Source organism: Ixodes scapularis, unplaced genomic scaffold (assembly GCF_016920785.2).
Source record: "Ixodes scapularis isolate PalLabHiFi unplaced genomic scaffold, ASM1692078v2 PGA_scaffold10__122_contigs__length_95168666, whole genome shotgun sequence".
Lineage (NCBI taxonomy): Eukaryota > Metazoa > Arthropoda > Arachnida > Ixodida > Ixodidae > Ixodes > Ixodes scapularis.
Genome location: NW_024609836.1, coordinates 72,131,104 through 72,146,902, shown reverse-complemented (window position 1 = coordinate 72,146,902; position 15,799 = coordinate 72,131,104). Strand labels below are relative to the sequence as shown.

Sequence of the window (15,799 nt, the reverse complement as noted above, 5' to 3'; positions counted from 1 at the left end):
TGGTTCTGAACTACTGTAAAATGCCGGGGGACCCCACTTTTCCTGAAAACCGGATTAGTCTAGACATGGTTGCTTGTCCGGTCAAATTGGGTACCTAATGCATAATTTGAAAAATTTCCAAGTTTGGAAATGGGTGCTTCGGCGGTATTATACGGTAGGTTGTTAGTTTCGCCGTATTTGGGAGAGCAAGTATATCCGGTATCTCCGGGAAATGGCCACTTATAGCACCGTCGGACGTAATTCACTCAGAGACACTGACACCACCCAAAACCTTTTTTTTAATGTTTTGCCAGCCAATTTATTATGGTGTCGGAACACTACCCAATCAATATTTTGCTACAGTGTCACATATATTTTTAATAAAATCAAGAAATGTAACTGCTCAGAACTGAAACTGGACTGGTGAGGAAGGAATATAGAGGCGGGGAAAGTTTTAAAAACCGCGTAACTGTGCAACTTCTTTTTTTTTTTTTTTTTTTTTTTTTTCAGTCCACGTATTTGCAGTTTTTTAGAAGCCACAAAAATCAATATATTTTTTTTTTCTATCTTTAATATTGAGTGTGTGCCTTCAATGACCCACGACTTTGATTATCTTTGGTGGTTCTGTCTAAGCCATAGAACAGGCGTTCTCAAACTTTCTAGGGGCGAAGCTCCTTAGGGTCTAGCCTTGTCCGTACAGCGTCCATGCTCACATCGATCCTGCTGGTGCTCCTGCTCGTAATCGTGCTCGTGAGCTCACGTGCTCGTGTAGAGCAAAAAAAAAAAAAAGAAAAGAAAAAAAAAATGTTTTGTGCAGTCGACAGGATTTGAACCTGTGCGGGGGAGTCCCCAATGGATTTCTAGTCCATCGCCTTAACCACTCGGCCACAACTGCAGGACAAGTAGGGGGCTCTGAGATATGGTAGTAACTCAAGAGCTGGGGATGTCATGGATGAAACGTTGCATGTAGCCGCTCAACATCTATACAGGAGAGGGCGCTGCGGTCAAATGCGTATATAATCGCGTTAAACTTTGCATGCATTGGCTCAACGTTTATAGACGAGAGTGCGCTGCGGTCAAATGCTCCAATGCATATATAACCCATGTTCCATACCACACATTCTCTTTCTGACATGGATGAAAATGAACGAAAGGCTCGGCATGCTGCGGCTCAGCGTCTACGCAGACAAGCACCACCAGAGCTTCGCCCCAATCAACATCATTCACCACGTGGAGATGCGGTCAATTTTATTTTATTTTTTTTTTGTCTCGTGTTTGGCTGATATTGTGCAAGTGTATATTCACCTGTGAGCTTGTGTTTTCGCTTATTTGTACATTGTGTACGCAAGTACCATGTCATCTTATACGCAAATGTACTGTCCCCCCCCCTCTGTCGCTGCGGGGTAAACTGAAATAAATAAATAAATAGAAAAAAAACACGATTTGACTGGACAGTCCCTTTTAAGGAATAGCTTGGCACGCAGAATATGTAAGTTTCATACATCAGTTTATTTACTTAAGTGTAAGTTTTAAATGCAAGAAGAACGGTGCTCTGTGAACCAGCCTTTATGGCAAAAGAATAATGCGTAAAAAACTAGGAAATATACGCGGATCGGAAGTGTGCCGGGGCTACCCAACAGATGGTGTCAGCGAGCTTGTTGCCAAGCAAAAAAGGGAGAATAGGTAGTGGTGGTGCATGCTGGCACAAGGATAACAGCAAGGACTGAGGTGACAAACCAACATTGTTCACTCACCATTAAGGACTCCTTGGTGTGTTCCGGGGACGACCCTTTCCTCTGCAGCACGTCCTGTGCCTTGCGCAGCCACTCCACCAGGGCCTTAACCCCGAGGCAGTAGTCCGAGCGTGCCGTCCGCGCCTTCTTGTACTCCCGTTCCTTGCCCTCCAGGGCCGCCAGCACGCTCTCCGACAGGAGTTCCACCGAGGCCAGGGCCTGCCCGACTGCCTCGGGAACTCCGTGCGGCTTGTCTCCATAGCGCTCGTGGGCCGAGCGAGAGGTTGCCTGGAGCTCGCGGTCCAGCCCGCTCAGGCGATCCCGCAGCTCCTACGTGAATCGATGACCAGTTTGCTAATCCGGAAACCCTTCCACCGCTGTTGTTTTTTTAATTTTTAACGTGAAACTTTTTTTGGCTAGGCGTTCAGCATTTCCTGACGTGCCAAAAGTGAAGCCTAGATAAAAGCGTGGCCGCGAGGCACGGCACTGATTGGCTGACGAGCGGGACAGGAGTAAGGTGCCCGGCGTCAATGGGTTAACGGGGAGGTCATGTGACCAGAGAGGCAGGTAGGCGAGGAGGAGCTAACCACCTGTGTGCACTAAAGAGAAGAGCTCTAGAGTATAGAAGGCTCTGAAAGATTGCCAGGTTTATCAGCCGGATAAGCCGTAGTATTGTTTCACTCTTGGAAAAATGGTAAGCGTTAAACTATCTGATGAAAAGCGCTGTGAACGTAGGCATCTAGAAACTCAGAGTACCACTAAACGTTTGTGATGCTAGAAGGTTTCATGTATGTCACACAATTGCCTAGCAATTTGCCATACATTTTTTATGCACAAATGCTGCAGGCAGCAGTGCTGCCCAAGCAGGGGAGGACTATACTACAATAGGCGAGATAGAAAAAGGTTTTAAAATTTTTCGGCATTCAGGCATTCAACGAGCACTGATGGTGAGTGGTTCTACTGTTCGAAGGCATTAAAAAAAAATTATTTTTGGGACAACTTACTTTGTGCAAAGTATGGCCACATAACTTTACAGTGATTTAATCTTGGTGATCTATGCGGCGCAGTAAATAGGTACATATAACTTGGAAGGCCAAATGTGTTGTGAAAGAGTAAGTAAAAGAACTTCAGCTTGGCGATTTGCTGGCGAAGTTGGAGCGACTCCAGTTCCATCCGCTTTAACATATTAGTTACTGACGATGAAGAGCGATAGGCTGACGAGATGGACCTAGCAAAGGCAATAGATCCGCCCAGCTCTGCAATACCTTTGGTAAAATAAGGATCCCGCCATCTTTTGTTCTTCGAGTCACGAGTCGAGCGTGTCACTTAGAAACAACAGTTTCTACTGGAATTCGTTATTTGAAACACCAAAAATATATTGACTCCTCTTTTACTCTACCCAGTATGTGGGTGTATGCACACAGAGGGACTTTTAAGAAATTGCGCACTTAAAGTATTGGGTCTAGGGAGAAAAAAAAAAACACACTTCATTTACCGCAGAAATAAACCTTGCATCGTAAAACACTCAGTCTCCACCCAAACATAGCATTAGCGGTCTAGACCAGATGCCAAAGTTTTGAACAAACCTTCATCAACTCGAGTGCTATCAACAATTTTCTAAACTTTTCTATGAGAAAATGGGGTGCGTTCCTGAGAGTGCTCGCCAGTCGTTTTCGCGTGTTTTCGGTCGCCATTTCCTCGTCGAAAATTTCAGAAAATCATTTATAACTTTTGATTTAGATAACGATAAGCCTCGAAACTTTGGCCTCTAGTCCAAACAGCTAGCACCACATTTGGGCTGAGACTGAGCGTTTGGCGATGCGCAGTTTATTTTTGCGACGAGCATAAAACACTGTTCTCATTTCTCCCAGACACCAATTATATTTCAAGCCTGTACTGCAATATATACAAGCTGGGTGGGGAGACACTAGCCAATTTAAGATGACCAATTCATTAAATGCTAACTGATATTAAAAAAAAAAATTTTTTCTAATGTTGTACGGTTTTTAAGAAAATTTTTTAGTAGCACGTCATTGTGAGTGAAAAAACGGCGGATAAACTGTCTCCGCGGGATCGTGACCAGATCCCTTCATGTTTGAAGAGTGAAAACATACTGTCCTAGTGCAGCGGTGGTGGCGGCACGCTCACGCTTGACATGCTACCCTTCATACGAACACGATTCGAAATCGGTACAAAAAAAAATTAACGACAGCTGTGTCGATCGCAGAAGGTAGAGGAATGCAACAATGCTGTGTTGGGAAACGCTCCCCTTGATTTTCTTTGCAGGACAATGATTGATGACATGTATTGCTACGCCTGCAACGCCTGGTTAACAATGTGGGCAGATACAGAGAAATTCAGCGTACTACAGCAATTATTCCCACGAACATCCGAACGGAGCACCTCTCACTTTGTGTAAATCTATTCCTTTGTAATAACATTATAGCCATATAAAATCAGATTGCGACTTCCCATCCACCGTATATAGTACTTTCAATATCTGAAGTATATACTTTAAGTTTTAGGGTACCTTTTTGTTCTGGTAGTGCACTGCATGCGCATGTGAGCTCCTCTACTGCCAATGACCCAGCCTAGCCATTGGGGTATACACTCAACAAGTATACCTTGAATAGTATGCTACATTAGTAAACTTGAAATATATGTATGTTAGATATAACATTCCAAAGTATTCTTTTTTTTGTTTCATAAACAGGCACAATCAGTATGCTTTTAGTGTGTTGATTTTTTACTATTTGAATACTTCCGAGCCCCTTGAAGATCAACGAAAGTGCAGTGCCACAAAAAAAGAGCACCCTAAAAAAATAAATACTGAAATGTAACAAAACGTCAGGGACCATAATGAAACAAGACTACTAATCTAAACTAGAGACAAAGTTATATATATTCAAATAAAGCTTCTGAGAGTCCATTTAAATCCAAAATTATAAAAAAAAATTTTTTTTTTTTTTTTGAAAGCACACTTTTTTTTGGTCTAAAGTTGAGGCCTGGCAAGTATGTTTGTCACTTGAAGGAAAAAGGCAAGTCTTGTGCATAACACTTCATAGGCTGTGCAAAGTAATTCTTACAAAATATGGTTGTTACAATAAACAACATTCTTTTGCATTTGGAATGTGTATGCTTGGACAGAATAACTGATCTTAAATGCAAAGACAAGTATCTTATTAATTCACCACATAATGGTTCTCGAGGAAAAAAAAAAGTATGCTTTGCTGATCAGTTATTGTGAACAGAAAACACAGTAACGTCTTTGAACACCGCACCAAAGATACCCTGCAAGCCAGCAAAGAGCGAAAATTTATTTAGTTCTTCCGAACATCATGCCATTTGTCAGTACATGCAGGCATCGAATACCGACACACCTGCTGGGACAGCCTGTGCTCCTCTACTCTTTGTTAAAAATTGTTTACTTTTGCACTTCTACACTTTTTGTGACAGCCAGATGGTGAAGCTTCCAATGAATGTATCCCATTATTTCTAAAAACACAGAATCAAAATGAAGTAACCGAGTACCACATTGCAAAGGCTACACTTGTGTGTCGTCAACGTTTCCACCCCTACTGTAATTGTTTATTAAAACTTTGGAGATGGTAAAATTTGCTCTAAGCATATTAAAAATAGTTATAACCCTGATTTTATGCAGCAATTCACAGATGCGTTTTGGAATATTTTCTCTATTTACATTAGTAGACAAACCTAAATGAGATATTAATGGTGTCAACATACAGAGACCAGCAACAAGATTAACAAGATAACAAGTAAAAAATATAAGTAAATGCACAAAAAAAAGTTATATTTTTTTAAGTTATTACTATGTAATAAATATGTAGGTATGAATGAGATGACATGAAAATCTTTGCAAATGGGCCACAAAGGCCAATTTCAGTCATTTTTGTTTGTTCATATAACTGCAACAGTGTAATGTACCTGTGTAAAACTCTATGAATGTATGCTAGTTTGAATGTTCAAACATCAAAAGGAAGAACAAGCGTACAGACGCAGAATGGTGCTGGCTGAAGTGCAGATAACAACTACTTAAAGTACAAAGCAAATAGTAGATTGGGAACTTCAAGTAAAGTAGAAAGTGCATTGATTAAAACAAACTTCAAGTAACATTACCCGGATAAAAAGTTTAAATTGAAATACAAATATAATTATCAGAAATACCCTCTAATTTCTGCCAAACATCAACGCAATAAAAATTGATGGCATAACCTGGCAAAAAAGCAAAACATCACGAACGGTTCCTTTGGCACAGTTAATAATTTAAATCTATACTCGGGAAGCTGACCGCCATACCTTGCTTGGAAAGCACCAGAAACATGCACTCAAAGTAAGCATCCTAGAACAATACTTAGAAGTACGCTACAACTGCTCGAAGCATAATCAAACTTAAAATACTGAGCATCCACTGATTCCACAATAAGCGCCTGCCCCTCAATTTTGTAACATTCGGGAAAATACACAAAAGACATATCTTCATATATTGTTAACATAAGAAGCATCTATCTTCCAGTTCAACATGATTATCTCCAAATTTTGAGTGATGCGCTTGCTCAAGATTTTACGGTAAGTCCACTACTTTGGCCACTACAGCCACAGACAGAACGAGAACAACAGGGAGGAGTTTCAGTTGTCCCGCCTCCAGCGTGCGCTCCCTACCATCGGTGGTGCTTCGGCGTCTAATAAGCCTGGAGCGTGCACATGCAGCCAAAGCACGGTGAAAGGCAAGGAGCGCGTGCTGGGGGCCGAGCACTCAAAAGAGATGCCCCGTCGACCTCACGCCGTCAGTGACTATACTTCACAAGAACGCCGTGTGGGCGTCGTTTGCACACCCTCTACCCTCACAAAGGAACGTACGGCGCGTCTCTCCACGGCAGCGGCACCACGCAGATATGTGACCCACCTGCAGGTTCCTCTCCACCTCTTCTTCATCGTCTGCACACGTGGGCGCAGAGGCGATGTCCCTGTTCATCTTGAGCAGGGCATCCCTCAGGGAGGCGACCTTCTCCTCAAGGGCAGCCTGGGCTGCCCTCTCTTCTCGCACTCCCTCGAGCTGCTGCTCCACCGACTTCTTCAACCTGCACAGACAGACAGGCACGTGGCATTACTCGCGTTGTCTTAGAATGTGCCGTAGCGCGGCACGGACCAATGACTGAACCAAGCTAGTATTGGGAAGGTAGGACAGACAGACAAAAGTACAGACACACGGGTGAATTCTAACAGAAATTGCTCGCCTTGGTTCACACCTAAGCTGCCAGAGTAGTTAAAGGCAATGGCTCATTGCATTACAGTAATATCTCGAGAGATAGCCCACCTAAAATCGAGAGCAAATCGGGTGAAAATGAGGAGTGGGCCGCTTTTAATGTAGAAAACAAGTAAAAAAAAAAAAAAAACACACTATTTCTAGGTTATGTTTCTCTCACAAGCTTGTGATCACAACGAGTAATAATAAAGTGTAGAGGACTGTAACTCCCAGTCAGCAATGTTCGTTCATATCCTGCCATAGCTAACTAGCCGCATTTACGCCGAGGTCGTCATTGGTTCGAACACTATGACCACTAGGGGTGGGCTATCTTTCGGTGTTTAAAAGAAAATAGCAAATCAAGCCGAAAATAGGGGTGGGCTATCTTTCGAGGGTGGGGCATCTCTTAGGATATTACGATAGTTATACGTCCATCTTTTGCCCAAGGTCGAGCTCCAGCCCAGACCCACACACAGAGGGCGGCGTCGGGCGATGGAAAGGAGGTGCTTGATTGGCTCGGTGAGCGTTGAGAGCCACTATATAGCCTACACTTCAGAGTAATGACACTTTAGCCATCTTTGTGCCTAAAATCATTGTTGCCAGTCGTCCGAAGCTTTACCCGAGGTTGCAGAGAACACTTTTCCGTCCTCCAGAATTGCTGGAGATATCCGCGATGAAGCGAAACGTCAATGCCCGAGCTTTCCGATGCCGTACCTAAAGCTCAAAGAGATGCGTTTTCGAATCGTAATGACGACCAATCGCAACCGCTCTGCGCTAGGCACCAAAATGGCGGCTCAAATGCGAGAAAACTGGGGAACGAGGGGCAGATTCTCCAAGCGCAGCTCGACTAGGGGCTCTAGCTCTCGCCACCTTGTCGGCTCGGGGGTGTGCGAAGTTTAGCGAGACTGGTTTGTTGGAACTACAGAATGTACCAAAACAAAAGCTCCAGTGTTTTTTTTTATTGCAAAAATAAACTACACATTGCCGAAAGTTGTAGAGCTAACAGTTATCGTATTCGCAAATGATCAGTGATCTTGTGAAATTTTCCTTGAGAAAATGGCGGCCGACGGAGCTCTCGAACACATGGACAAAAGAGGGCAAAAACGGGCCACATTTTCTTAATAAAAATGTTCAGAAAGTCAATAATAACTTTTGAGTGGGATAACAGTTAGGTTTGCAACTTTGACATCTGGTTAGACTGCTAGCACTATATTAGGGCACAGAATGAGCAATCGGCAATGCATAGTTTACTTTTGCGGTGACAAAACATAAATTCTTTTGGGACATGCTGTATACGTTACAAGTAGAATATACGGCGAAAAACAACCTCTAAGTGCCTGGTTGCACGCCACAAAATAAACCTTCCAAGACAAGGTTTTTCGTGCAATATAATGCCGCGAGAAACGTTCTGAGTTGGGAGGTCGAGTTTATGTTGTTTCATTCATTGTAAAATATTTTTCTCGGTGCTCTTTTTCTAAGTGAAATACCAAATAGTCCATGTTTCAACCTTAAATGTAACATACAAAAAGCTTAGGAATACCACTTTAAGGGCCTAAACCAAGAATTTATATTTTAAAAGATTCTTTTACAACAAACATACAGCAAAAAAATCCAAACAAGACAAAATGTTTTCAAGCACTTGAAAGGAAAAATGACAAACTACACCAAAGGGAAAATCAGAAACAAATCAATCGACACAATGTTGTCTCTAATTTGGCTATACGCCCAATTAGACAGACGGATGACAATCCACCACGCGATTGCCACATTCAATTGCCCTTTGAAAGAATGGCAGGAAGAGGATGTCGCATATGTAAGCGGTGTTGTAATAAACATGCGGAGCTGACGACGTCAAAGAGAGAAAAAAAAGCGTCTAGACAATGTCAAAATTACGAGCATTCATGAATCGTGAGCTAAAAAGACGTGTTCAGACATACTCCCAGTGTTTGCGAAATAGAAACGTGGTGTCTAGGCACCTGCTACGCTAAGGTATTTGCCGACACAAAGATATTATATCATACTGAGGTATAAAGTTGAATCATCAGCTTAAATATGAAGCACCTAGAGATAGAGAAATACTAATAAAACTGAACGAACATGAACGTTTTCGTCCAGATCATCAGGCTACAGATTATCGCTATAGCACTACAAATCATTATCAGAGCTGCATGCCTCCCAGTCATAGATTCAATGCATTGCATCGCAATATATGGACAGGGGTGGAACTCACGAAATGTACTTTGGAGCAGCCACGGGAGCAGCTGAAACAGCTGTTTTGGAGCAGGTTGGGAGCAGCTAAAACTACATTTCGGAGCAGGTTAGGAGCAGCTCAGATTAGTTTTCATTGCATTTCAGCTGGAGTTTTAGTCAAGCACGGGAGCAATTTCAATTGTGCTTAGCAGCACATATGAACACGAGTGCACGGTTAGGGACCTCGTTAGATCGGATGACATTGTGAAGGATGCGAAAACTTGAAACTGTGTGAGCCTTAATGAGAACCAACAGGGAATAACCACATGTTTCTGAAGATAGCGCCCTTGATATCTTCTGACTGGCTTTCAGCAGCTCAGAATGCAAAGCAGCATTGCTTATCGCAAAACCCACACGTGCTCGACATAGTAATTATACGTGTGAACCACGTGACGTGCTTAAGCAACGGGCGTGCAGGTGCGCGAAGGAACAGGTAAACAAATTTTGAGTTTATCCTATTGGGCAACTCAATATCGAAGCAGCAGACTACGATTAACGGAGTTATCGTATTCGAAGCAATAAGGAACAAGGTTAAAGTACGCCGAGCAGATCTACCGCTTGCGTGAGAGCTGCTGGCCGGCAAGGTTTCGGATTGGGCCGCGTTTCAGAAGTTATCAAATCACGATTTTTCTTGCGGGAATGCGGTTCCAGTGTCTGACAATGAAGTACTAAAAGGAATCTTTTGCCCATTTGTTTTTAACTGGCTGACGTCCGGATCCCGGGCCGCAGAGCCCGAGGCAATCTGACGCTTAACGGCTCGACCTCACTTCGGCCGACTTGCTTAGCCGCTTATGGTTGAAGAGTAGTAGCAGGTGATGTAGTGCTTGAAATCAGACCTCCGATTTCTTTCGCGCGCTTCAAGTTTCGGGGTACACAGGGAGAATAAAGAGATAAAATTATTGCAAGGTCGACCCAGCTAAACGCGCTCATTGTTGCCAATCGAGTCGATAGAAACCGAAACCAAAACAAAATACTATTTTTTTTTTTTTGGCGCACGTTTTGCGATTTGGTGCATAATGGCGCCAGGTATTGGTTGTGGCGCAATTTCCGCAACATGGCGCAGGATGGCGCAGACAAATGCGTATGGCGCAAAATGGCGCAAATGGCGCAGCCGTTCCACCCCTGATGGAGTACCAGGTTAAATCTTGTTTTTATCATCATATCTCCCACAGCAGCACTTGACTGGCATGTATTGTGCTTTAATCAAAAGATAACAACCGGTTTTTGCAAGTCTTGACCATCCTGAAGAATGCAACTTTAATATACAATAATTTCTTATTCGGGCCACCTAATAGTAGAATGGTCACACAGTTGAGTCATAAATGAGTGTGGTAGTACATATTTAACTAAATGTAATGAAGCAAATTTTCAATTTACAGAAAACCCCAAGGAATTCTAAAAGAAAGCAATATTAAATAGCGTAAATCTCAAGTAGTCAGAGATTTAAATCTCCCAAGTCATGAAATTAGAAGTGTCAACAGTAAAAAAAGAAAGAGCTGATCACAGACAAGAAAAACAGCATCAAAAAGTCAGACTTCAAAATAAACACATTAAATGTGGGTGAAACCTCGACCAGTACTATTTGGCTCGCAAATAATGGGAACTGCAAAGGCTTTTCTAAAGAACCTCCTTCAGTTTTGACCAAAAAGGCCATATCCTACACCAGTGCTGCATAACACCACATGTTATGACAGCAGTAGAGAAATCGTGATGCCACTATTCAACTCAAAATAGTATGAAAATCAGCTGGCGTTCTGTTCAGATGGTTTAGGAGGTGCATTTTTTTTTTTAAAGCAGGAAATGATTTCCCAGACATTTGTCCATCTGTTTGTGCACACCCTATGGCAGGGCATGTCAGCACAGATGGCTCAGCTGGCAAGGCAACATAAGCGAAACAATGCACACAATCAATTACTCAGAATTAAACCAACGTAAACACATCACCCACCACGAATTGAACCCAGAACCTCTCTTTATACCGCCCAATTTTCTACCTCTATGCCGGCTAAGGTGCACGCCCTATGACTCCTACCGCAGTTACCACTTGCCAGGGCTGGGCAGAGATACTAGAAAAAGTATCTGGGAATATGAATATTGAGATACATGAATTTTAAGGCCCAAAATACAGATACTATAGAGACATTTGTATTTTATGCAACGGGATACTCCTCAGATACTTCTGCAAAAACGTCTAAAAAGTATTCCGGAATACAGATACACATACTTATAGAGATACATTTGTTCCCGAATGGTGTTACGCGGGGAGTGTGTAGTTCGTGGCGAAGGCAAATGGTAATTTATGCTTGTGCTTCTCTTTCTGTGTCATTTTTTGCCCTCCCCATTACCTAAAACTTTTTATTTATCATTATTGCCACTAAGAAAACATGTAGTAACTGAACACTAAAGACTGCGTGCCATGCTTGACAAAAGGCGTCTACACAAAATGAACCCTGTTTTTCCGTGAGTGTGCATCTCAAACTGTTGTCTTACATTTTCCTCAGGCACCCATAATGTTGGGAAATTTGGTGACAGAACCGTACCTTTCCTCCACTAAACTTCTTTACAGCGTTTACCCTGCTAAGAAAGAATGGATGGTTCTGTGTGAGAACTCTATTCTGTTATTATTACAGGTAACCTTCTTTAAAAAAAAAGCTAAAACATTTCTTGAATAAAAAAAAGTTAGAGGTGAATTCTGAAGTATTTTTATCCTGTGAATATCATGTTCGTTTACCCTGAAGATGTAGGTAGACGTGACAATAAACAATATGTACTTATTTACCCCTTGAAACGACTCTTTAAAGCCTTCTGAACAAGTTTAAACGATCGCTACTTCACTAATATATTCCAGGTACTGTAGAATTTTGGGGATAAAGATTAGTATCAATTTTTTTTTTTACCACAAGCTCCTTTTTAATTTAATATTTAATTTAATTAAAGTTATTTTACCTCATAGCATCATACATGTTCTCGTTATGACTCCGCTGCTCGAAAGGATGCCATATGTCACTTGGTTTTTCTCGCGTAAACTAGTGAACAACGTGGTTGGTGAGAGAACACTACTAGCAGATTGGGCTTTTTCTGTCCTTTTTACGAGGTTCAGTGTCTGATAACTTGAGCGATACAGTTTTTTTTAGAATTCACGTGACAAGCGAGATGTAAAATTGTTTTCTCAATCGTAGTATTTGACCGGTCTTCTGGCATCTTGATGGCACCTGATTCACTATAATGTCCACACTACCAAGGCCAGGAGCTCTTTGTAGGCACAAATTGCAAAACAGATAAAATGTTACAAAATTTGTTTAAACTGGCATCAGGATGTTGAATGATAAAGGAGAGCAGTTAACATAGGTTTGGCTAAGTTGTACATTTTTAGCTATAGCTTTGTTTACGGTCTAACAACATAAACAGAGATACTTTGTTCTTATTAAAACTTTAACAGCTACACTCCTCTATGACATAAAAATGTGCACAAAAAAAATTGTGCTTTTTTATTTAGTAAAATTAGCTTATTTTTCAATTATATGAAACAGTAGCAAGATGACTGAGAATGTTCAACAAATGATATCACATTTCAAGTGCTGAGTTAAGAACTGTCGAAACTAGTAATGACAACTGCAGTACCACACAAATTGTACCTCCCTGCATCTGACGTAGAAAGATAATTTTGATAGAGCAATTCCCAAACTACCAAAAAGCAAATGTAGTGCGATTAAAAAAAAAAAAATTGCCCACTCTAGTTTGGACAGCAACATAGACTACCTTCCCAGAAATTACAGCAGAGTCCAGGCTTATCAGTGACAGCTTCATGGCACGTCGCAACACCCACGAATCCTTTTCCAGTCCATCCACATAGCTTTATCTTTTGCCCGCAAAAGCAAAAGATAACTCCTTGCGCAAGAGCACGCCAATCCTATCGGACAGAATTCCTTAGGTCATAAAATAGAAGCTGTGTGCAACGAGACGGATGACACACAATCGCATACTGCTACTTCAAATGAAGAGTCAGAATGTAGAGGTTTCTGAAAAATTAATTATGCCATGTGCGCGACAGTGCCGTAATCCATTGTCCATCTAATTATACGAAAAAGAAAAACCAGACGTTTCCGTTTCAATGACGACGGCAGGGAAACGGGGCCCAACAAAAGCAGAAATTTTTATTCTGTTTGCACGTCCGCAATAAAAAGAGCAGACGACGCCGTTTCAAGGTTGGAAGCAGAACTACCACGCACGCCAGACGCGTCTCGAATATCATATTTGCATAAACTAGAACGCCCCACATAAACAAAGAGAAAGAAGAAGAAAAAGGAAAAACGTTGTTGCTGGTATTAAAAGTGATCGTTTTAATACTTATAAAACAAAAAAAAATCGTTTTTGTTTTTAGCATTTGAGCAACTTCCAACAGCCAATAAAAAAAAAAAAAAAAAAGTTGAGAGGCGCCAAAGTAAATAACTTTTTAGATTATAAATAGGCAATTTCAGGCCTTTTAGAAGTTTCACTCCCCGAACTCCTCAACCCCGAATTCACGGGGGAAAAAACGTGACCACTCCGAAAACAGTGCGCGAAGTGTGTCCCACTAGAAAAAAAGTGACACTATAACACTATCGATCCGCGCAAGACGGACACATTACTGACACTCACTGTTCACCGCTGTCACTTTGTGTCACCGCCCGTTTGACGACGAGACAGCGTTTAGAAGATGATGCGCGACAACTGCCTCCCGCGATCAAAGCAACGTGAGACCACACCCGCTACCTGAACATCGCTCCCAAATCCTCACCGTGATAAGTGGAGCGCCGGCGATCACCACAACGAATCGCTGCAGCCACGTAGGTGCCGACAATCCCTCGCCGAACACGCCGTAACCACCCAAACCGAGGTGATATTCTCGTAAAGCCACGCGAGTCTCTAAAACCACCGGCCGATCGTATTCTCCGAGTTTCCACAACGCACGTGCGCGCTCCTCTGGCGACGACTCCGGCGCAAATCAATGCCGCCAAGGCCACACGGAAACCGAAAACGCGTCGCAGAAAAGCGTCACCGCGGACAGCGCCGCCAAGTACCCAAGCGGACGGCGTCGCAGCTCCGGCTCTTCCGTCCGCCCGAGTCGATGCGGTGGAGAGAATGAATTTTATTACGAAATGCGGTGCCGCTAAGTCGCCGCGTCGAGCGTAACGTTAAGCCGTTATGTGTAGGATGGCGTAGGCGAGGGCCTGTTGAATTATCAAAGACTGGCGAAGAGCGTTGGGAAGGGCCGAAGGACCTTGGAGGACGCGTGTGGGACTGCCGGATAGGTAGTGATCCACTCTGGGCGCACAATACTGTCGTTATGCCTGAATTTGCCGCTGCGCAGATGTTTACGTTCAGATCGTACGGATACATCGGCGCTGTCATCGGGGAAATTTCGCGCGCCACGCGTAAACAGAAGCGAGAGCAATAACAGACAACACCCAGTAGCAGACGACACTGTGTATGTCGTCTGCTAGACGTGGTTTTGGTTTCAGTTTAGCTCTAATTTCAGTCTACCTTTTATTTTTTCTATTTTCTCCCGCTTTTGCGATTCTATTGTCCCGTTTAACCTCTTGTCTGTGTGCCATATATTTTTCTTTAAACGTGAAACATCATGTCAGTAATCGGAGGAGAACGCCGTTAATTATCACTGGTTATTGGAAATACATTCTAACATTTGGCAAGATAATTGTATTTTACATGTCCAACCTAAATTGTGAGAAAAAAAAAAAAAAAAGAAGCTTTGATTCTTATGATGAGTGCTATTTTTTTATATTTTCTGAATTATTATCATCATTTTACACTTCTTATATTTTACGTGCCTGTTCCCGGTTATAGTCTGTTTGTTCCTAATTGTCAAACATGCTAAAATACAAAAACAAAACCTAACACCACACGCGCACATACGGCATGTGCACTAACGCTTGGAACCCACTTCAGATGGTGCCCAAACATCGGTTCCTCAACATATCGCCCCGCAATTTATTACAGAAGCGCGGCTAAGTGCTAGAATCTTAGAGTGAAAGTATCAACAAATAAACAAGCCACGCTATATATAATAATAATAAAAAAACACACACACACACAAAAAAACAAAAAAAAAAACACTTGTTTTGAGCAATTTGTGGCGGCATTCGCAGACGGTGTCATGAGCACAAGCAGAATCGCATCACCGGGTTACGGGGTAGCATGGAAGGAACTAGCCTTATCCTCGCGTATCCAAAGTCTATCGCGTTGTTTTCGCGCCACGAAACGGAGCCGTTGAACAACGATAAGTGATAATGGACGACGATACACACACATACAAACACTGCCCTTCGAGTCCTTCTAGACGTGCCAATCGCATTCGATTATCTGAGCACTCACTTCACACAATAAGCGCGAAAAGTCGCCATTTCTTTCTTTCTCACTACACATCCGCGAAACCTAACGTAAATTTTCCTCGTGTACTTTTTTTCTCCTTTAATTTTTTCTTTCGTTTTGTTGCCTGACGTTGTTCGGGGAACTCATAAATGAAGACCGGAAAATCGGTCGCTCTCATAATTGTGTATGCCCGTGACAAAGTCGG

At 42.4% G+C, this 15,799-nt stretch overlaps 1 protein-coding gene across 1 annotated transcript in view; it reads right to left on the bottom strand.

Moving 5' to 3' along the window:
- Positions 1-15,799, bottom strand: part of LOC120847720 — a 123,553-nt gene that overhangs the window by 85,147 nt on the left and 22,607 nt on the right. The window contains exons 8-9 of the mRNA XM_042288676.1: positions 6,637-6,811; positions 1,734-2,042 (exon numbers count right to left, since the gene is read on the bottom strand). Of these exons, the coding sequence (XP_042144610.1) occupies positions 1,734-2,042; positions 6,637-6,811 (484 nt within the window). The remainder of the gene's footprint in view (positions 1-1,733; positions 2,043-6,636; positions 6,812-15,799) is intronic.